Source organism: Dromaius novaehollandiae, chromosome 3 (genome assembly GCF_036370855.1).
Source record: "Dromaius novaehollandiae isolate bDroNov1 chromosome 3, bDroNov1.hap1, whole genome shotgun sequence".
Lineage (NCBI taxonomy): Eukaryota > Metazoa > Chordata > Aves > Casuariiformes > Dromaiidae > Dromaius > Dromaius novaehollandiae.
This window is the reverse complement of record NC_088100.1, coordinates 95,131,271-95,153,495: the sequence shown is the minus strand read 5'-3', so window position 1 is coordinate 95,153,495 and position 22,225 is coordinate 95,131,271. Positions and strand designations below refer to the sequence as shown.

Genomic DNA, 22,225 nt, shown 5'->3' with positions numbered 1-22,225 from the left:
TTGACTTTAAGATACATTCAGTTCTAGAAATATATGAACGCCCCAGAGCATGAAGTTCGGGCTCACAGAGAAATTCTTGCAATACTGTGTGACTGTTGCCTGCTCGCAGTGAACTACAGTGGTAACACTTGGTATCTCATGTTGGAAATAGTGCTTTTCATCCACACTTGCCATAATGCTTTGAAACGGTGAGCCAGTTAGCAGGTGCTATAATTTCTTTCTGATACTGTGTGATTGGTCCTGTGGAATGTATTCTAAAATTCACTGCTTACTTTGCTCCAAAATTGGTCATTTCATTAAAATGAAAGCATTATAACTTAAAATGCGTCTTGCAATTTTGTCTGTGAAAAAAAAGGAACCCTTAGTGATATGAACTGAGTGTGAGCTCACGCAGGGTTCTCCTTCCTCTGTGAGCAGGCAGCCTGTATCATTTTGCATGCCCCATTTAGCCAAATGGGTTGTTATATCTGAAAATGAAAGAAAAACAGTTAACTTAATGATAAATATAAATGTTGCTAGCTATTTTGCTGTCCTATAATAGTGCTATCAAAACACGCTCCTTCAATGGTGTGGCTCAGTACTGTTAATAAAAGACTCTCAAATCTAAGGTTCATGAGTATTGCCTCTCTGTTGTGGTTCATGAGTATTGCCTCTCTGTTGTATGTGCAGTTATATAAAGAAATTTATACTCCATATGAGTACACTGCTGACTTCGCCTTAAAATAGCTCTGTTGTGTAGAACTGGGTAGAGGTTGCCAACAGAAGCCCCTGGCATACACATAAACAATGTTTTCCCAAACATGTACATCATACCCTGTGCCCCAAGACCTGGATCTGCATTAGCCAGGATCAAATTGCACCAACTGCATGTTTCCCAGGAGGAGAAGTCACTGGGGGCACTAAAAGAGCATGTGATATTGCACGTCAGCTGAATGGCTGCTCAACTTAACTGATGTACTAAAAGGATACAGCTGGACTGTACACTCAAACTTTATATGACAAAGTGCTAATCAATGAATTTAAGTCAGCCCTGAGTGCGCCAGCAAAGCAGATACTGCTTTGTTTTCTCCCATACAGTTGTTGAAATCCTATCTGATATTTAATATTTCAGCAGTAGCATGTCTGCACTTTTTGATGCATTGCACATTTATCACATATATGGGCCAAAGCTGATCTGGCGAATTTTCAGTTTGTCCTGACTTATGCATTCTTTTGTGTACACGTGGTTAATATATAGATAAAATGACTTGATGTTTTAATATACTTTTTCTGTTTGGTTATGGGCAAGGAGGTACATACAGCAATAAAAGATAACACTTTAGAGGGAGAAAAACCTGTAACAAAAATTTAGTGTTTCTTCTTAGGTATCTATCTTAAATTTGTGAGTAAATATTATGCCTTGTACGTTGTGATGACTATTCACTCGGTTGTCCTTCTCATGTTATTTTAGATCACTCAGCCTGCCTCCTGAAGAAAGTTAGCACTAGTCATGAGATACAGAGCACAGCCTGAGCCAGTAAACTCTGCCTAGCCTCCTAGCCTGAGCTGTAGCTGAAACTGCCTGAGCTGGTGGGAGGAGAGGGGTGTGAAGAGTCAGCAGCAGAAGCGCAGGGGCATGCGGAGGCCCCAGCAGGGATTCAGGAAAGGTAAAGAGGAGAGGGGAGAAAAGAAGTAGCAAGGAATGAGCAGAAAGTAGAAGCATCAGCCTACAAAAAGGTTGGAAAATACTATGCCAGACCATAGATCTACTTTGCTTTGAACATCAGGGAAAAGCTGTGCATTTGTCTGTATATGTTAAGGTAGGGAGATTCGAAGAGATCTACAGGTTTTAGAGCAGAGTGTTGTTCAGCTGACAAGCATAGTGTTGCAGTAAGTAAGCGTGATAAATAGCTGAAATGGAGACTGCAACGACATAGGAAAAGATATAAGAGAACATATAAAGTGGCACCCAAGTAGGCATGTCCTGGGACTTTACTTACCGTGGAACTTCACCTGACATTGTGATCAGATATCTTCTGCTTTTGTGACTGGATCATGCTGAGGTATATATAAAGTTTTCATCATTTAGTAGGTTGGTTTCGTTTTGCTGCCCTGGCCGCGTCCACTTGCACTGTATGCATCTCTTTCAATTGTGTATATACACAAATCTCTGGGCTGCTTATTTTGCCCACAGCCACGTTCCTTGCTTTCATCACCAGTGGATTCCTAGCGAGATGTGCAGCTGTTTCCTGGAGAGAGCTGCATTCAGAGTTGAGGATGGTGAGGGCTTTGCATCATAGATGTATTTGTCTTATATAAAAGACTTTATTATTACTTCTGAAGGTAATTTGCAACCATGTCAGTCTTTCCACAGAGTGTAATCATCAACAAAATATTTTATTGTTGTTTATATATAGAAATGACCAGATTCTGCCTAACTTTGGCTGCCCTTTAAGGGCTAGAGTAAAAATGTTTTTCCAAGTACTAAATGTCCAAATAAATCAGGGAAGGAAAGTTGCAATACTATGGCCCTGCATGACTCTGTAATGACTAGCAGAATTTCCTGATGTTTGTGTGTAGGGAAGCATTTACTTCAAGAACAGCATTAACATTTAAGATCGTACTGTACTGCATTCTACATTATTTCCCTTCAGCTAGAGTTGCCACCTCCTGAGCTCAGACACTGTAACAGATGGTGTGAATAGGCCAAATACACTTCGATGTGCTCAGGAGAGTCCCCTTGAACCACTGCTGAAGATGGTTCAAGCTAAGCCTGGCTGGCTTTGCACTGCAGCATATTAAGAATGCTCACATGGTCTGTGAACATGACTCACTTGGGAAGCAGTAACTCCTTAAATCATTTCAGTTTGTTCCACAAGAGCATGTTTCTCTCAACCCCGGATGCTGTGTATTCATAAAGGGCAGAACAAATGCAGGGCCTCAGGAGCTCTGCAGTGATTCTCTCTCCTGGAGTTCCTTGTGTAGCTCTGCACTTTCTCTCATGTATGTCCTATTTCTGAGGGTAAAGTCTGACACACTAGAAAATCGTGATCCCCTAAAATCAATGGAAGTTTTACTGCTTTCCTCAAAGGTTCTGAGTTGACCGCTAAGGCCTTCTCACTGTCTATTGCGTTGAGTTATAATTTATTTCATAATGCCACTGTTCTAGCATCTCTTCTGTCACAAGGTTTGCACCTCCTGACTTGCATGTTTACTTTAATATCCCACTTTATTTTTTAATCTTTAGAGGGCACCCTCTCCACCACACTCATGTCTTCACTCTATCCCTTTATAATGTGCATGTCCAACAAAACCTGTAGATGTATAGAATGAGAATTGTGCATGGGTTTTGTCCACCTCGGCTTTTAGTCTGTGTTAGCATGCTTGACCTAAGTACTCTAAATGAAATAAAATGCTTTTCAGTTTCATTTTTATTAAGCTACAGGGTGCTACAACAGAAGATTAATGGTTTTAGCTGGCATGCTGACAGGCAGAGAGGGGTCATTACTGCCCTCTTGTTCCAGACAGAATTCCATTCCTTGAAGCTAGGGTACACTCCTTAGGCCTAATGACAAGTTGACGTATAATTTATTTTCTTGGCAGAAATAATAGTCGAGATGGAAACTTACTTGTATTGTACAGCAAATCTTTTGTTTCTTTCATTTTTATGTAGTTAAAAAATTTAAGCGTGTTTCCTTGGGAATCTTAAACTACTCACTCATTCTGGAAATAGAAACTGTTGTAATACTAGTAGGTAACTTTACATTTCCTTTCACTGCTGAATTGAACCCAGTTCATATAACCTGCGGTGGAAAAACTGCTTTGCATTTCTCAGTGTAAGAACTAGCCAAGTTATAAGATAGGGAAATCCTATGTTGTTTTCTTAGGCTAAATTAGGGTGAATTCTCTTGAGGTTCTCCTTCACCTTGAAAAAATTCTCAAAGACAGTTTCAGGCTATTATTTCCTTTATTTGTACTAATTGTCTGAATGTATTGCTTATCAAAGTTGATTTCTTCTTCAGGATATGTCTTTTACTCTCTTTTCTGTTACTCTATTTCCAGCCACCAGCACAGCTACTGTTGTATCTTCTTCTTGCAACAGCTTTGCTATTCTAGTCTTACTTGTCTTGTAGCCCAAACTCACAGGTTTAATGCATTTGGTTTTATGCCAAAGGTAAACACTTAAAATGGACTAACAAAATCATTTTCATTCATATTTAAAATAAATATTCCAATCTTTGCTGTAAAATTCAGACCGACTCAATTCAAGTCACTTAAGTTATTTTGATCTCTCTTATACTAAATAAAGCCTTAAAGGAATTTGAATCCACATTTCCAGAGGGAAAAAAAAATAGTACAGGGCCCCATTTCACCACTTACGTCTTCAAAAATAGCTTTTATTCTAATTAAAAGTTGCTTCTTTTGACTTCATGATTATTGCTTATATGTGGTCATTTCTCTTCTAGCTGTTGCCAGTCCTTCTGAAGAGCTAAATAAGCTTGATCCAATAGAAGAGAAGCTTCGAGCACAAATTGAAGAAGAGAAAAAAAGGTATTACTTCTGATTCTGATTCACCCTTCAGAAGATAAATTACACCAATAGTGTATTCCAATTAGAATTTTGCACACACAGCTACCTCAGGGTTTTCTTTGACATTTTAAAAGATTTCAGCTTTGTGGTTCACTAATATATTTTTAATATTTGTATATGCTGTTGGTTTATTTGTCTGTAAGATACCACAGTACCTGAGCAGGAAAATTATATTTGGGCTAATGGTCAAAAATAAATAAAAATAGGTTAATGTCCCCCTTGAGGATTAGCATTAGAAACTTGTTCTTTAGTTCTAAACATATTGTGAGCCCAGTCAGTTGTTTCAGATATAATGTCCTGCTTTCCTTGACCTAAAGAAAATCTTTAGGCTCTACAGGGCAGACTAAGTATAAATAATATGCAAAGTATGCATTGCTTAACCAATCATTCTGTTTGCTCTAATGCAACAGTAGCTGGGATAATAGAAGAAAATACATGCAATGATATCAAGTAATTTGCTAGCATTTATTTTAGCTCTAATCTGGCTACTTAATGCTATTGGTAAATCTCCAACCATACATTAGACAAGAGGCCTGCTTAATGACGCTTTAATTGAAAGGGGAATAAATATATAGCTTCTAACCGAATCCAGGCTCTGGATACCAGCTGTTTGTTAACAGTATCTGGCTGAGAAATCAAAAGAAATAATTGACGTATTTAAGTGAGCCTGTATTTTGTTAGTCTGTATCAGTCCCACTTGAACTTCACTAATCCTTCAGTGAAATAAAAGCTTTTCAGGATAAATTTCTTGTACCTCCTGCCCCATGAAAGCTTTAATAAAATATAGGATGTCTCTTCCTCCCACCACCCTACCCCCACAAACTCTGTTTATTACGTATTATTTTGTAGTTTAAATTTGTAACTATTCTAGGGAGAATAAGGCTTTGTTCAGAGATGTATTGGAAGATCTGTAATATATTTTCTTCTTCTCATATTAGTTATAAAACAATGTTCAGTCGCTTGAAAGGGTTGAAGGTAGAGATTGAGCACCTGCAGCTTCTCATGGAAAAAGCCAAGGTGAAGCTGCAAAAGGACTTTGAACTCTGGTGGTCTGAAGAGGCAACAAAACTACAGGTATAAAATTGCTTTGTATTTCTTCTCTTTTCATGCAAATGTAACATCTTGAATTGTTGCTTAAAGAAGTAGCTAATTGGTTAGACAGAAAGGAGGCTAAAGGGTGAGGTCCGGGGCCCGATTCATCTCTTTTCATTCAAATGTAAATTGGATACAGCTAATGTGAATTATGCTTGTATGAAGCTAATACAAATGAAACAAAACTCTTGTTTCTACTCTATTTTTCATTTTGACTGCCTCCCAGACTTGATCAAAAGTCAAGAATTGTCCCAAAAATGCCACAGAGTCTGAAAGATCATAAAATGAATAGGGGAGACTTGGGGAAGAGTATCTTTCTTACTGCTAGCAAAATTCCAATTTCATCAGGTTTATGCTGTATTTGAGTATATTAGAAGATGGCAGTCATGGCTGTAGTATGGGCAAAATCCAACAAGCGTAACTGAGTTTTAGCTTTCTGTGGTTGCAATGACTTCTGTAACCTTTTATAATTCCTAAGCTCTCAGAGGACCACTGACTCTCAGGACAGAGTGTGCATCCCCTAGCGCTCTAGCTGAGTCCCACAGCTAGTATCATTGCCTGTTTAGGAACCCAGCAGCAACACAGTCTTCTAATTTAATGACTTGTATAAAAACAAACTAAAGAGATATTTTAAACAGTATATATGAAGTTCATAACACAGTGAGACAGGCTGAAAGATGTGCAGTTTCGTAAACACAGGAGACTACCAGAGGTTCTAGAGGGGGAAAAACTGAAACAAGTCAGCTTTCTTTTGAGCTCCTCTTTTGATGCATTTTTATGATGTCGAAGCAGTGAGATGGCATCTCACAGCGCAGCGCTGCAATGAAAGGCACATCAGCCTAAATGAAAAAGTGCAGAGTGCAGTCCATCCATACCATACATTATTAACTGGAACGAAAGATTTACTTCTCCGTGAAAATTATTGTAAACAAAAACAGAAGTGTGCAGATGATTTCTTGTTTAATGAGTATAAATTTTAACTGTAGTTTTAATAAAATGGTCTAAAATAGATACTGAACTTAACATGAGGAACTTAGTTATCCATAAAGCACCATCTAACTAGCTTAACTTCGAGTTATCATTGCAAAATACTTTACAGATTAAAATCCTTAACCATGTAGGTTAAGGTTTGCCAGCTGGCAAAGAGGATATGTTTTAGTGACCTTGCTGTCTACAAATTTAGATTTTTCAAAGCACTGCAAGTAATATCCTTGGATCCACTGGAGCATATTTTTCTTTATTCCTTGACAGGAAGGGTCCAGGATTCAGCTTCTCATGATTCATCACCAAAGATAAAAAATCTTGAAAAAATAATTGGGATTAATTTCTTGGATCTTGACCTATCTATATCTCTGAGCTCCCTAAGAAACTCAAATCAGCCAACATATGCTGTTATGTGTTAAAAATATGAAACCTGAGCTTAGAAATACTTAAACAATCCTAAACACTTTTCTCTGTGTTCAGAAGTGTGTGTCCAAGTGGAGAAAATACTGTATGATTCAGACTCTGTGTTTTCTGAGTGAGTCATTGACTACCTTGTTATTGCTGAGATCTGGAGGCCAGTATTAAATGCTATAAAAAAGTACTATGCTACATAATTTGTTTTTCAATCTAAACCCAGCAGGAAAAGCCAGACTTGGTTAATACATCAAATACTGCAGCAGTTTATCCCCAGTTTATCAAATCCTCACAACATCTATCTACAAACAGGTAAAATGCTCATTTTTCTCTTCCTTACTTGCTTGTAAGTAGGTACAGTTTTATTAAATATGCAGTATACCAGAATGCTTTTGCAAGCATCACACTCAAATACTGCATTTCCAGTTACAAGAAAAATGACTGTGTAGAAAATGAATTTTTATCGTTCACTTTTTTTGCAATTGTACTGAAGGTAGCTTATTGTAACTCAGTCTTTTTGACATGTTCGTATTGGGACCCTAGGAGACCTATTCCTAGGGACTCCATGACAGATAACTGATAAAAGCAAGCTTGTTATCAGTGGATTTTGCTATATGAGGAGACTGTATCTCCACTGGAATATATTTAGGGGGCTGCAAATCAAAAAAAGATTAAAAATTGATGTAACGTATAGCCTAGATTTGCTGTTGAAAAATGTCCTGGTGCTGCGTTTATACTGCATATTATGCCAAAATAACATTACATTTGATATTGTAAAACACTGCTGCACCCCCTACAGTAGAAAAATGTAAAGCACATGTCTTGTTCATTTCATCTTCAGTCATTTCTGATTTCAAAACCTCTAATTTAAAGTTGCACTAATAGGTCTTTCATACCTCTGTAGAGTGCAGCAAAATAATACCAAAATGTGCAGGTTTCCATGTTCAATGACAATAAATGGAAGTGGTCTCTCTCCCTCTCTCTCTCCCCCACTTTCTATTTCTCTCTCTTCCTCCCTCCCTCCCTCTTCTCTCATCCCTACCTCTCTCTCCCCCTCTCACTATACAGTTAATCCTTTCCTGATGAGTGGCTTTACCTACTATTTTATAACAATACTATGCTTAAATGTTTTGGGGTTTTTTGCAGCAAGCAAAATACATCCTACATGCCATTAAATGGTGAATATTGTGATTCACTTAAAACTGTAAAATACATTCTAGTTTTTACTGCAACATTTCAGGTAGGTATAATAAATGCTTTACAATCAGTGCAGAGAGAGAATGAAAAACATAATCCTCTAATGATATCTAAGAAGTCACTTCCAGATGGCTGTAACTGCTGAATCCCAACTTTAGTCTTCTTTGCTTTGCCTCGATTCTTATTCTGTGTGTTCTCTAAAGACTTAGGCACACATTCACTGCAAAAGACTGACATGGTCTAAGACCTAATTTCAGCTGTTAGTTTTTGGTTTTATGCTGAACATAACTACTATCACAGGAAAGCTGATGGAACAGAACATGAGAAGATTTTAATGTACTCCAGTGCAATCAATTAGTTCAAACAACCCGTGACTGTCACTTGAGCTACCCTCCTCAACTTCATACTGAATTAAACAAGGGAGCAACTCCACAACCTCTTTGCCCCGTTGTTCTTGGGAACACTAATTTCTATTTGGTGTGCTGATGAATTGCTTAGGACAGTGGTACCTTCTGTAGTTTAAGCTAGAACCAAAAAGAACACATGGTAATGCCCAAGGGCTTTTCAGAGCAATGGGAGACTGTCTTGCAACACTGGTGATTCTTTACTTTTTTTCCACAGCTCAGAAGCAAAAATGCATAATTGGTGCCTGTATGCTTTTCTTTTAAACCTTTCTTCAAAAGTCTTTACCATTTGTCTTTATCAGAGGACAGGTCTCAGAAAAGTGTATCTAGCTTTTTGAATAGAACATGGGAAGGTGTGTGGTTGCTTTAAGTTCCTGAGATTATTTCTTGGAGAAACTCACATGTTCTTCATAATAAACAGTTCCATCATGTCTGACTAATGGACATCTTGAATGAGGCTGACTGAATGATCCTTATATGCATATCATAGACCCAGAACATTCACCTTCCTGAACTGAGATTGTAGAGGGAGTCAGAATGAATATAGTTTTGCTCTCCCACATCTAATATCATCTCTATCAGTGTTCGTGCAATGGTCTTTTGAAGTCAACTGTTTTTTCCATCTTATAGTTACAGAGAGTAGATCTTATTTTATGTAAAGAAGTTTAAACAGATTTTTCACACATATATTTCCAGAGCGATGTATATGGAATTAGAAACACTATTTCTACTCCTTGTGAGGGGCAGCTGCAGGCTTAACATCTCACTGATGAAAACTCACTCTTAATGAAAATTGACTCTTCCCCCTACTTGAGGCAATAACATGTTAGAGTAAAAGTTTCCAATTTCACAGACTGTAAGAGTATAAAACAGTAGAATGTTCATTTCCCAAGGATTTCCTTGAACCAAGGAGACACAAGAATTTTACTTATTAATTCTCTTGATTGTGTAGGATGAGCCTTAGCTACAATTTCTCCTCACTGTTACATAGTCCCAAAACACAAATGGCCCTTTGTTTCTAATTCACCTAGAAATCAACAATCTCTTTCTGTAAACTGATATTGCCATCTTCGCCCATCAGAATAACTGGTCACAAAAGCAGAAATGGACTTAAATTATATACCACATAATGTGGTGTAAATAAAATCTATTTCCAAGGAGGAATTCAGTTCACAGATGTGTTCAGGGGACATAAGATCTAAAACTTAGTGGGCTGCATGTCAGAAATCTAAGACTGCTGCTGACAGATTAAGTATGCACTAAAACCATTCAGACAAATTCCTTAGTGTGAATGGATATAAATACAGACTTCACAATGGATATAAATACAGACTCAATAAATTGAGTAATAAATCTCAGCACATCAAGAATGCAGATATATTCCATAATATTTCTTGAGATTTAAATATTTGTTTGAACAAAATCTTTTGACCACCTAGTAGTGTACTATTTATGTGCATTATTATTGTTTGACACACCTTAGTCACGTTACTAGAGATAGTTAAGTCTTGGGAGGGGAATGTGGTAGCCTCATATTATATTTTATATTAAGTCAATTTATAACTAAAATAACAGGGAAGGGAAGCTTGGTAATCCTTGTGAGGCTTAAGAAGGATATGCACACATAAAAGGTGCTCGATTTATGGCCAAACATGTCTGTTTTTCAATTGAAAAAGATTGGACGAATTGTTAAGCGCCAAAATGAGTCTGTGTTATAAAGGAGTGAAAAAAGGTGCATTTCTGCCTTAGCTACTGAGGTTTGAAAGCCATAGGCTTGTTCCTGCTACCATTGAAGTAAGCAGCAAAACTTGATTGATTTCAGTGGACACAGTGGTGAAGGAAAGGGCAACCAAAGAGTTATCACTGAGTTCAGCATGAGGTCTTCCTCTGCATAAGAAAAGTATTTCTTGAACAGGCTAATCACATCACCAAATCTGATATACTACAATAGCTAAAACCAGTAGTTTGTATAATGTAGATGCTTACAGACTCATGTTCATTAACCTATTGAGCAGACTCAATGGTTTCCGTATTATATATAATTTTTGCAATATGTCTTTCATATGAAGGTTGTAGGAATAGTAAATCTCATCCGTTCAGAACACATTAATTACAATGAAGAAGACCTGTACAAAACTGAGAAAGAATGACCCATTTCTGTGTTTCAGACTGAAAAGGGTCTTATCAGAGTAATCCCAGAGGCACAGTACGAAGAGAAAGGAAGAGGAATGTAAAATAATCAACAAGAAGTTATTTTATTCAAAAAGCACACCTGATAAAATTCCTCAAACATGAAAAAGAATGCATTGCTTGTCCATATTGTCTCTACCATAAAGGTGTGGTGTTAACTGCAACTTTTACCGTAAGCATATTTACATCTCTTGGTGGTATCCTGTCAAGTCTGCAAAAAGTCTTAAAATGTATGTCAGGCTCAGCATTCCATGTCTGCTCCACTCCAAAATTCAAGTGCAGTGTGTTGTTCATCCTCATATATTCTTCTCGTGCATTGGCAAGTTTATCAGATCCTTGTCTGTTCAAGTTACTGCTCTCACTAAATGTCTAGCTTCACTAGTGTTGAACTGCTCTTGTATTCTCCTTGAATCAAGAAATTGTTGGATACTTATTCAAACCTCCTTCAAAATTTTGGATTTCTTTCCTTCTCTCAGAAGGGATCAATTCATTTTTAATTCAGTCAGATCCTTGTCTGTTAACCTTACTCATTCTCTTTTACTGAATCTCATTTGTCCTATTCCAGCAAGCCCTACAGCATTTTTGATCTCAGACTTCTTGGCTCTCCAGCTGCTTTTTCTAAAACCTCCTTGGAGATTCCCTTGGAGATAATCTCAGATAACTCTTCGTGCTCTCTGATGACTTTTAGCATCAGTTGTTTTAACATTTATTGTCTTGACGTGTAAAATTCACTCCCTATATTAGTGCTATGTGAAACAAAGGAAACATTTACATTTTTTGCAGCATTTTACATCTTGATCATTTTTCATTCATGCCAGCTTTCTGAAGTGTTCTGTGATGATGAAATATAACCTGGGAATAACATGTTTGATTAATGGCATTTCCAAGGTTTTCACATTAGTATCCGTTGGTTACAATTTAGCTGAACAATTCATGTAAAAATTTGCAAATGAGGCCAAATTTGATTTTGTAACCAAATACAAAAACGTAAGATTTTAAGCAGCTTGAATCTTGCTAAATGTATTTTGTCTGCCTTTACACAGAACATCTGTTCCCTTCACTTCCAAGGCACAGATGACTGGAGGACTGCAGCTGAGGTTTTCTTTGTAGTTTTTTTAACAATGCGGAGTTTGCATACCTTCAAATTTTACACTTTCCATTTATCTCCCTGATAATCCTCTTTTTCATTGCTGCACTGGCAAATCAAATGTTCCTACTGCAACATCCACTTTCTTTCCAACTCCTCAGACCATGTGCTAGAAGGAACCGATCAGCCCATGGGCTTGCCAAATCCAGCTCTCGGATCCCCACAGCAAGGGAGGCACTGCAGCAATGACATGTAGGTCCCTCTAGCCGTTGCCCCATGCCTGAACCAGGAAGTATACCTCCCGAGAGATGACCCAAAACAAAGCAAGTCACGGAGTGGGTGAAAATTCAGGTACTAAGTTAAAAAAGAATTGAGAAACCAGAGGTTGACTAACTCTTTGTAATCTTAAGAAAAAGCAGGAACTACAGAGAAGGTATCAGAAGGCAGGCATTTGAGCCTACTTGAAGAACTCAACCCAAGGAAAATTCAGATATATTCAGAATGAAAAATGGGCATTATACATTGTCAGAAGAACCTGAGCCATGTTAGAGCTTAGGAGATAGAGAAAAGACGACAGAACTTTTATACCTGTGTATGTCCAAGTCCGAAAGTATGATCCAGAAGTGCCCATATACGCATTATAGAAATGTTGGTTGGAAGGCACCTCGAGAGATCTCTAGGCCAACCTCCTGCTGGAAGCAGGATTATCATCACTCTAAATCAGGTCAGTTATGGTTTTGTCTGCCTTTGTCTAGCATCCTAAATCAAGAAGCACTTTCTGTGCGTTTACAAATTGAGGCACTAAACACCTGACTTGTTATTTTCAGGTTTCCTAAGCACCTACAGTTTTGCCTTTTTGCCAGAGCAGCATATACTCAGACTGAGCTGCTAGAAAAGTTTTCATGCAGGGACATCAATGCCTGAGTCTCCTGAGATGCCCAGTCCTTCAGGCTTATCGCAGAGAGAGGGGTATCATTTCCGCTTCCGCATGCTGTCATAATGGCTTTCCATTAAATTTAGAGCAGTGCTGGCAAAAATTCTTGTGTTTTCTCATCACTGGCAAAGCATCTAACACTGATATGAAGAAGGAGAGTCCTGGGTTCTGAGAGCAGGTTAGCAGTCAGTTGAGCACTCTAAATATTATAAGCCTGAGCATACAAACCACTGTACAACAGAACTACACTCTTTACTCCCCTTCTGATTCTATGTGTCTTGCAATGCTGTAGATACAATGTCCCAGCTCCGGTTCCAAGGATGCAAAGTCCTTCCTCATCCTCATACAGATCCCCCTCTTAACCTAGGGATTACAGCAGTCTCTGGGATTTGTAAAATATTGGTTTGAGTTCTGTCAAGCTGAGGAGAACCCCACTTGTTAGATTAGCACTCTAATCATTAACCTATTATATGGAAGCAGCACCCTGAGTCCATACAGAGAATGGTTGTAAGCTCCCACTTGCAGGGAAAGAGTTTGGATCCCACAGACAAGCAGGTCTGCCTGTAACTCCATAGTCAGAGAGTTGGAGTTTAAGGCCTATCTGTGAGCACTGTGCTGTTAATTTCTGGGGTCTAGGCATCACCTCACTCAGTCTAAGGTTTTTTTAATATCAACTTCCTCAGATGCCCAGTTCTCCCTGAACACTCTAAGGTGAATTTAGGCATCTTGTCCTGGATCCAGAAGGATGCACTTCAAAATGAGGTCTATAGAAGTCACACCCTGCCACACCTGCAGTATCTTGTTTTTTAACAGAATCTGGATCTAAGTTCCCTTTAAAAAGGGATTTGATCATTTTGGAGACTAGTTTTCAATGAAATTCAATGGGAAACATGAGTTCAAATATATAAGCTGCTGCAGCTTGGAAGTTACTTACATCAGCTCACCCACAGTAAATAAGCTTGTACACTCTGTTCACAGCAAATAAAAACCCAAGAAGCTTATTTCAGTGATGAAAGGCAATGAAAAAGGATCACATTACATCACATCAGCTTACATTTGTTGCAGGCTAAGAGCATGATCCTGGATGGTTGCTATGGCTCAGTTGATGCATCACAATTTGATAAACTGTGGTAACATGACTTGGATACCTTGGTATCTCAGGGCTCAGACACAGAGTCCTTTTTCAAAATGGAATTTAAGCCCCTAAATCACTTAGTTTTTAAGAAACTGCCAAATCAATGGAAAAAAAAATCAAGAAATCCTAAAGCAGAACTATGATCACAGATATTGTTAAATCATACAGTAGGTACTAACATCACACATTCTTTCTAGCTCCTGTAATATGTAGCCATAATAAAGTATGGAATACTATTAACATTAAATACACTATTGCTTTAATAGAGTGAGGCTGAGTATCGATGTTATTTTAATCCATTTAGGCATGTGCAAATGGTATGGGACTTGAGGAGTTAAAGAGAAACATTCAGTAAACCTGGAGCTGTTCATTTGAAAATGACTTATACTCTTGGGCGTAATAGCTGCTACAAAATTGAACCTGGCACAGTGTAATACAGTAAAATTTTAGTAATAAATTTCTTTCCTTTTGCAAGTTCTCTGCCAGAAATATCAATTCATCAGCCAACAATGAACATACTACTGCAGTTAGAAAAGTAAGAACTTGCCAATTCTGCCATCTACTGGAAAAATCCTACTACTGAGTAATTCCTTACTTTCATTCTCTAAAAGATTGACACAGGAACTGTGCAAATCCCCAGGGAAAGGAGAGAGTCCTTAGACATTTCATGACAGAAATCTGCTTTCCTAATTGAGAGAACCCTTGATAATGATGTCTGTAGGGATAGGAATGCACAACAGCCATTTGCAATATATTTGGCTATCATCAACAAGCCACAACCCAAAGTCCTCACTCAGTTTTTATCCAGTCTCCTACTGATTTCAGTAACAATTTTGCCTGACTAAAGAAAGAATGGAAAATAAGCTAAGGCCTCACTTGGCTAATAGTTAGTTTGGGAACTAAATATGCCTCCAGAAACTGTACATCAGAGTGCTTTACAAGTCCAGCTTAGAAAGCAAATTCTAGAAGCATAATCTTTACAAGCTTATTTGTCATTCTTTATTTGCCACATTCTCTTCATAAACCTAGTCATCACATGGCTTCAACTAAAATCATCTTTCTTCTAGTAAACAACAACTGCTTTATATAGATTAAAAAAAAAAAAGTTTTGAAAAACAGCTTCTTTGTAGTCCTTTAGCATGTATTAACATTCCCACTACAAGGGCTATATTCTTTCCTTCATTTCCCCTTCCATTCCAGTTCTTTAGAGACCAGGAGAATCAGCCCTAATGAAGATTCAACTGGGAATAAAAGTTCAATTACTTTTAGTTATCCAACTTCAAAATCAAGGTAAGAAGTGTACCTGGGCTATTCAGAAGAAAATGTAAACGAGTACTATATCCCCTAGGTAACACTCACAGTGTCTTTAAAAATGGAAAAGAAAACTGAAATGGCAGGTGTTCCTCCAAATTCCGTAACACCACCACAAGCTGTCCCATAGCTTTGCACCAAACAGCTGCATTATCAGTGGGAAAGAGATGACTTCTTGTTTGGCCTGAGGCTTTTTCCCTGATGAGCTCAAGTTAGGATGACTGTATCTTCTCAGAAAGAAAAAAGGGACTCCTAAAAAAATAAATAAAACTATTTGAAGTGAAGACAGATCAGTGTTTGTAAGTACAGCAGAATTCATGGACTGTGCAGAGATTTTTCATTTTCGTGGTTTTGTCCTTGTTGTGACATTAATGTAAAATTTTAGGTAAGATTTCTTGTGAGTGTTTCCTTAAAATATTTAGAGACACCCTCATGCAAACTATTCTAGTAAAATAAAATGACACCAGCAGCCTGGGTGTGTCAGGCTTGGCAAATGTTATATGTCATGTTTTCCCAAAAGAGGTACTGTTTTGTTAAAATTAACTTAGCAGGTTAGCAGAAACTACCAATTTTTTTGACTGCTCCTCATTTTTTTCATTTGTGTTCATTTCCTTGACCTTTTCCTCCACCAAAATATCATGCCAAGTTAGTATACTTCCAGAAGTTACAGTCTTAGTGTGCTTTAACAGCTCTGGCCACCCTTAGGAAAATATGGTTTCTATTTTTCCTATTACAGAAGAAAGAACAAATGGAAAGGGGTTTTTTTTTCCTTTCATTTTCCAAAATAATCCACCTCTGGAAGAGGAAAAAATCATGGAAAATTTCAGCTGCCAAAATTAATGTTTTAAAATTACATTTGTGTTTAAGGAAAACAGAAGAAAAAGAGAAGTTAAAGGGGAATTTAGACAGCACTTTCTGAAATATATTCTGCATTTTTCATTCTTTATATTATCAAATGAACATTGATAAGAGAATAGTCATTGACTGGTGCTGACATCTCCTTGTTGAATTACATAAAAAGAGATACTTCACTGAGTTCATAGTCATTTCCTTAGTATTTCCATTTTGGTTTACTAATCTAGCATCTGAAGACTTAATTAGTAGCACAAAGACAAAGATATCGGAATTCTGTTTTATATCAGGCAGAATTATGTTCTACTGTGATAGCCAGTAAAGAAAAACGGAAATAACTATAACTACAAAGGTTGGATACATAAAAGTAAAATTTCTCCCTATAGCCCCTGTCGTGCTTTGATGTTACAGTCTTTATCATTATATTTCTCAGTTCACCAGTCATGCACTACTTATTCTTTAAACAAGGCTAAATCCTTAGCTTGTATAGAATAGCATCGTTATACTACACCATTGTATATCAGTTGAGAGGCTATCAAAGAACAGAGGTAAGTCAGTGATTTCACTGCATACGCATAGGATCTCACTCAGTATTGGAGAGTAAAGACCACAAAGTAGTTGTCTCTGTCAGCAAATGTCATGTGATTGTTTACTTCTATATGTATGTGTAAACTTAATTTCCTACTTCTATATGTATATGAAAACTTGATTTCCTTACAGTAGGCAAAAATACTACTGCTGTGTTCAAATAAATAGCAGCGCTTTTTTATTGAAGCAAACATACACATGACTTACCCACATCCTTCTTTATTGAACTCACTATACTAAGCTTTTCTACTTGATGGGAAATACTTGGCTCAGCAGTAATTTTTGTTTCACTTTTTGTGAGAGCTTTTATAACTGGTAAACTTGCAGCCCTACCAAACTGGAAAGCTGCTGGGCAATCTTAAGAATCTACATAAGAGCATTAAGATGTCCTGAGCTTGAATCTCCTCTAAACTATGCCATCTCTGCAATATATCTGCAGAACAAAGCTCTCCATGTTGCAAAAGCAAGGAGATACAGGAATAGAAAAATAACCGTCTTACTCAGTTGAGTCCACAAATATTATTGCAGGACCCTACCAAGTTCAAGCTCATCTATTCCCCTGACTGGAGACAGCCAGATTGATGCTGACATCCTCGCTTTCATTAAAGCAAGAGAGAACATCCTGCAAAAGAAAGGTAAATCCTTGCAAAAAATGAGATGCCAAATCGAAATGTCCAGTACAGCATTTCAAAGCCAAAATAGCTTTAGTCCACATTTATACTGACACAAATGGGAACTGATTCTGGTAGTTACATTACACTGTGTCCTCAGCACTTCAAACACTTAAGGGTTTTCACGTGTATTTTAGTAGCTCAGTGCTACAGTGTAAAACTATGAAAGCTATCTGTTTTTCCCTATGACCCTCAATTAACTTTCTGCATCATGTATGCCTATGAAGCCCACATGGTATATTTATTTGCACTGAAATAAATACTGTTAAGTGTTGTTGATTGTTAATTAAAATACTTCTAAAATATTCAATATACATTTTCTTTAAAGCTGTCTGGCCTGATTTTTAGCTGCTGTGATTCAGCATAGTATACTAATTTAGCTGTAACAATTGACACCAAATAAAGATTGTGCAAATGATTACATTGCACCCTACCTCATTAGGCAGACTGGCTTGCTGTGTCTAGTAGAGTCTTCTATTAACAGGTATTTCATTATATCAAAAGCTAGTAAGATTTTCTATGGGTATTTGACACCAAATCAGGTACTGAAAGCAATCACAGATAGGCAATAAAGCTCACTCTACAGTGACAATAATTAAAATTGGCAGGAGGCAGAAGACACTAAATGCACAATGGTGACACTGCAAGGTAGCCTGGAAGTAATTCATCGTGATAAAGAAGAGCTCTCCAAGATTTTTTTTCTTTTTATTTATTTTTTTAAATAAGAGTTTTTAGTGGCAGCAACCAATTAGAACATGAAAGCAGCAGTGGTTACTGAAGCAACAACTTTCTGTCAGCACTTGAGTACTGATGACAGCAGTACTCAGCAAGCTATCAGCACCTGGCAGATGGTGTTAGCACTGTCACAAAGTGGGTCTTCGGTATCACTCCCCTTATCAGGGAACTGTCAGGTAAACACACAGTGGCTAAAAAAACAGCCTCATTGCACCCACCCAAAGCAAACACTTAACACATTTAGGCTTTGGGTTCCCTTTTGGCTTAATTTAGAAAAGCTGTTGTGAAGTTTCTTCTGCAAATGAAATTAAATTGAATTTGTAGGCAGCTCACCAGAAGTAGGTTAGAGGTGTCTTAAGACAAACATTTAAGGCCTTTGGAAGGTTCAAATCTGATCCATTTTGTGAAGTACTGTTATCTAACAAACAGGAGCATAACTTGGCATGTGATCATCTCCTAAATCATACCACATCAGGAATGTACCTCTCAAATGCCTTTTTCATCTTGCGCTTTTTTTTTTTTCAGCCACAGGCTATTACCTAGCATCATACATCAGTTTCAGAAGGGACTAGGCATTATCAACATTGACAGCTATTAGGCCCCAAGCTATAAAAGGTATTCTTGCAGAACGGACCCTGGTCAGTGCTTTTAGAATTGTGTTGAAGTTCAGTTAGGCAAGATGGGCTACATCCTGCCCTAAGTAGCTGAAAATGATTGGAGTAGCATTTGCATAGTGCTTACTCTGGTCATCCTCGCAGTGCAGGGCTAGATAGCTCAACCAGTCTCTAAATACAGGCAGGGCAGGAAGAAAGAAAAAAAAGAAAAAAAGAATTTTCCCACACATGACCCACATATTACAAGCTTGTGGGACTTCATTTGTCAAAGATAAAAGACAGCTGAGTAGCAAGTTCTGAGAAGGATTTGGAGTCAACCTGGCAGATAAGAGAAGGGTTTTTGTCCTGATGATTTGTGAGGAAAAGGAGAGACTCCCAGATTGGAAGGGTGAGGCCACTGATAGCAGGAAACATTGATCAAACCTGTTTGTAAGTTCTTGAAGAAAGGTAAAATCTAAGATGTCATACTTCATGCCTCAGCACCTGAGATGGCTTCTCTAACTGGGAGGAGCAGATGGGCTGAGAGAGTGCCTCTGCTATTCCTGTATGTGTGATAGTCATGTATGTTTCCTTTTCAATGAGCACTGCATGGCATAAGATATGCCCTAAAGGACAGAACGAGGTAGAATCCCCTATGATTCGCATTGCCCACCAATCCCTCCTTCAATCTCCCTTGGAAATCAAGGGACTAAAGGTCTGGTCTAAAGGGGTATTTCACCACACCTGTTCTCACTTCTTCTCAACGGGGCATGTGAGCTTTTCTCAAACATCTCTCAACTGGCTTTTCTCTGCTACTTTTCCTGTCTTTCATCACTCCTACCTGGCATGTTTCTAGACTGCATGGGGGAAGAGAGGCTTAGTGATTGTTGTAGTATTTGTACACTGTTGTACACTGGCTATGAGGACTTCCCCAGAACAGTTGTAACCAATGCAAAGGAGAAATGGAGGATTGGTTTGGGGGAGGGTGGAGGGGAGGGGGTTGCCCTTAAAGAAAAGATACCAGAGGTAAGGGAAAGTTAAGCAGACAGGAAAAGCAGCAGAAGAAGGAATGCATTCAGAATGCATACTTTGAGAAAAAATGTTACATGTTATCAGTCTCTCATAGAACTTTTCCTCAATAAATCTCAAGCAGCTCCAAACTAAAGCAGAGAGAAATGTTAAGTGGCCCAGAGTCACTGTCTAGTGGCTTCATATAAAAGCCACTAAGTCACATAGAAGCTGAGTCCCTGTCCAGTGCTCTGTTCTCTCCTTGCCAAACCCTCTTTGGCCAAGATATTCAGTAAGCATTTCAGCATTTATGTGCAAATGTGTGCTTTTCCTGTACAATTATTTCCACAGAGCTTCATTCTCTTTCTAAGAGTGCCCTTCAGGAAACAACATGAGAAAGCATTGGTCCAGCCAAACCAAAGTCTGCTAGGTCTAAAAAATGTCAGCATATTTCCTGCTCTTTCCTTTATTGATCCTTACCCTTTCAAACTGTTCTATTGTATCAACAGCTTAGGAGCAAACTGAAGGTCCCACTTTGCATTAGCTGAAAGGAGAGGATAAAATGTGTGCAGAAGCCAATGGAGTGGAAAATAAGTTTCATAAATTAAAAGCATGGGAATGCTCAATACCCTAGTGACAGTAATACTGGGGAGGGAATGAGAGGTCTCAGAGGACATTAGCTCAGTCTGTAGGTCGTTGCCATTTACTTTGTAAACAAAGATGAATTAAAGCAGGTACATTCACAGGGGCTTGCTGGGGTTGCTAATACAATGCAACATTGGAAAGCTTTTTACAAAAGGCTGCTCTGTAAGTGTGTGCTTTTGTTATTGAGGTAGAAAAATGAAAACTGCTGAGAAGTAGAGGGATATTTTTGTCTCAAAAGCTTTAAATTAAGATATCCTTCCCCCCCCCCCTTTCTGTTGCTTTGTGTTTGATTGCAAATTTCTTTTAAAACAGATGACATGTCCTGAAATACAGTCTAACAGATTCTTTATCTCCTTTCAGGTTTGGGGAACAAGTGAAATTCTCATTGTAGTCCACTATTTACTTTTAGAAGTAGTTAAAGACTTCTCTTCTTTACCTTCTTCTTCTGTTTAGAAACCAGGTACAAATAACTACTTTGGATGTACAAATTTAATTGGTAAAGAGAAAAAAGTGACTTGTGTGTGACAGAAAAATACATTTCTCTAGGGAATGATATTTGAAGTTTTGCACTCAGCATGTTTAGCTTGGATTAAGATTTAGCAAAACTAAAACAACTAAATGGGAACTTGCCAAGTATGTTTACTGAGAATTTGTTGAGTGTTTTCTAAATGTCAAAATTATCTAATGTTTTAATGCTCTTCTACATCTTCAGTCTGAGGAGAACTTACTGATGGATTTTTTTTTCTTCTTTGGTATTTGTATACTGGAAGCTTGCAAACAAATTCAGTCCAGCAATTTTACCTGCAAGGATTTGCATAAGGTTTTATTGATTATGGTTCAGGTGGCTTCCAGAGATGTTTGTGCAAAATAATAGTTGTCTGGGTTATAAAATCCTTTTGCTGATAACAACGAATGAGTTCTACTTTTTTCCCTTCCCCAAAAAGTAGTTTTCCTACTAAATGATTAAGATACTGAGATTGTGATGTAATATGAAAATTATTCATTGGAAAGAAATTCTGTGATTCAAAATTAGAATGTTTTTTCATTTGAATATATTAAATGGTATGCAAAATAGAAACCCTCCCAGAATATCCAGATTTCAGAAGAAATGATGACATTTGGTTGGTTTAAAGCAAAACAGAACAATTAATTGTAAAACACAAGTGGAATGTGAAAAGTTAAGTGCAGTTATATATTATATATAGCATAACTTCACTCTTGACACAGTACTACTTTATTACATAACATGCAGTCTAACTTTACGCTTCAGATTAAAACAAATCCAAAAATTCAATACAAAAAGTCTGTTTCTGAGAAATGCATATTTTCAGATTGAAACCACCATTTTTCAGGCTAGTGCTAAGCTTACAGTCATATAATTGGAAGGGTTTTGGTGGTTCACATAAAAATACAGCAATATATTGGCAGGAGTCACATATCATTTTCAAGGATGTATATTTCCTCAAGTTGCTGTTACTGAATTCTGAGGCAAATTCAGAATTATTCAGGAGCACAAGATGAATGGATATGTGTTCAAACCTATAGAAGACATGTTTATCAAACTAACAACTAAGATGCAGCCAATAAAGAAATATTTAAAGTTATTCCTTCTTCTGCATTTCAGTTTTCTGTAAAATTCAGCACAGCTGGCACAGAGTTAGGAGGTATGAGGTAAAATGACAGTCAAATCTCTAGTTACTTTAAGAAAGGAAAAGAGAGTTTGACAACTTGGTGAGAGGTGGAAAAAGCCACGGGTCTTCCCTTTTTTGTCGGCTTTGTTGGAGATTTTGTTAAACTGTCCCTTTTTTTCTGCCTG

General features: G+C 37.7%; 1 protein-coding gene across 5 annotated transcripts in view; it reads left to right on the top strand.

The window, feature by feature from the left end:
* Positions 1–22,013, top strand: part of KIF6 (kinesin family member 6) — a 185,621-nt gene extending 163,608 nt beyond the window's left edge. For 2 of the 5 annotated variants that reach the window (XM_064509537.1, XM_064509533.1), the window contains 5 exons: positions 4,446–4,530; positions 5,508–5,643; positions 7,283–7,371; positions 15,207–15,296; positions 17,286–19,708. In XM_064509537.1, coding sequence (XP_064365607.1) covers positions 4,446–4,530; positions 5,508–5,643; positions 7,283–7,371; positions 15,207–15,296; positions 17,286–17,481 — 596 coding nt within the window. In that variant the 3' untranslated portion in view covers positions 17,482–19,708. Of the gene's footprint in view, positions 1–4,445; positions 4,531–5,507; positions 5,644–7,282; positions 7,372–15,206; positions 15,297–17,285; positions 19,709–20,769 lie in introns of those variants that run through there. The other 3 variants (XM_064509535.1, XM_064509534.1, XM_064509536.1) reach the window with 3 other exon arrangements.
* Positions 22,014–22,225: the final 212 nt, after the last annotated feature.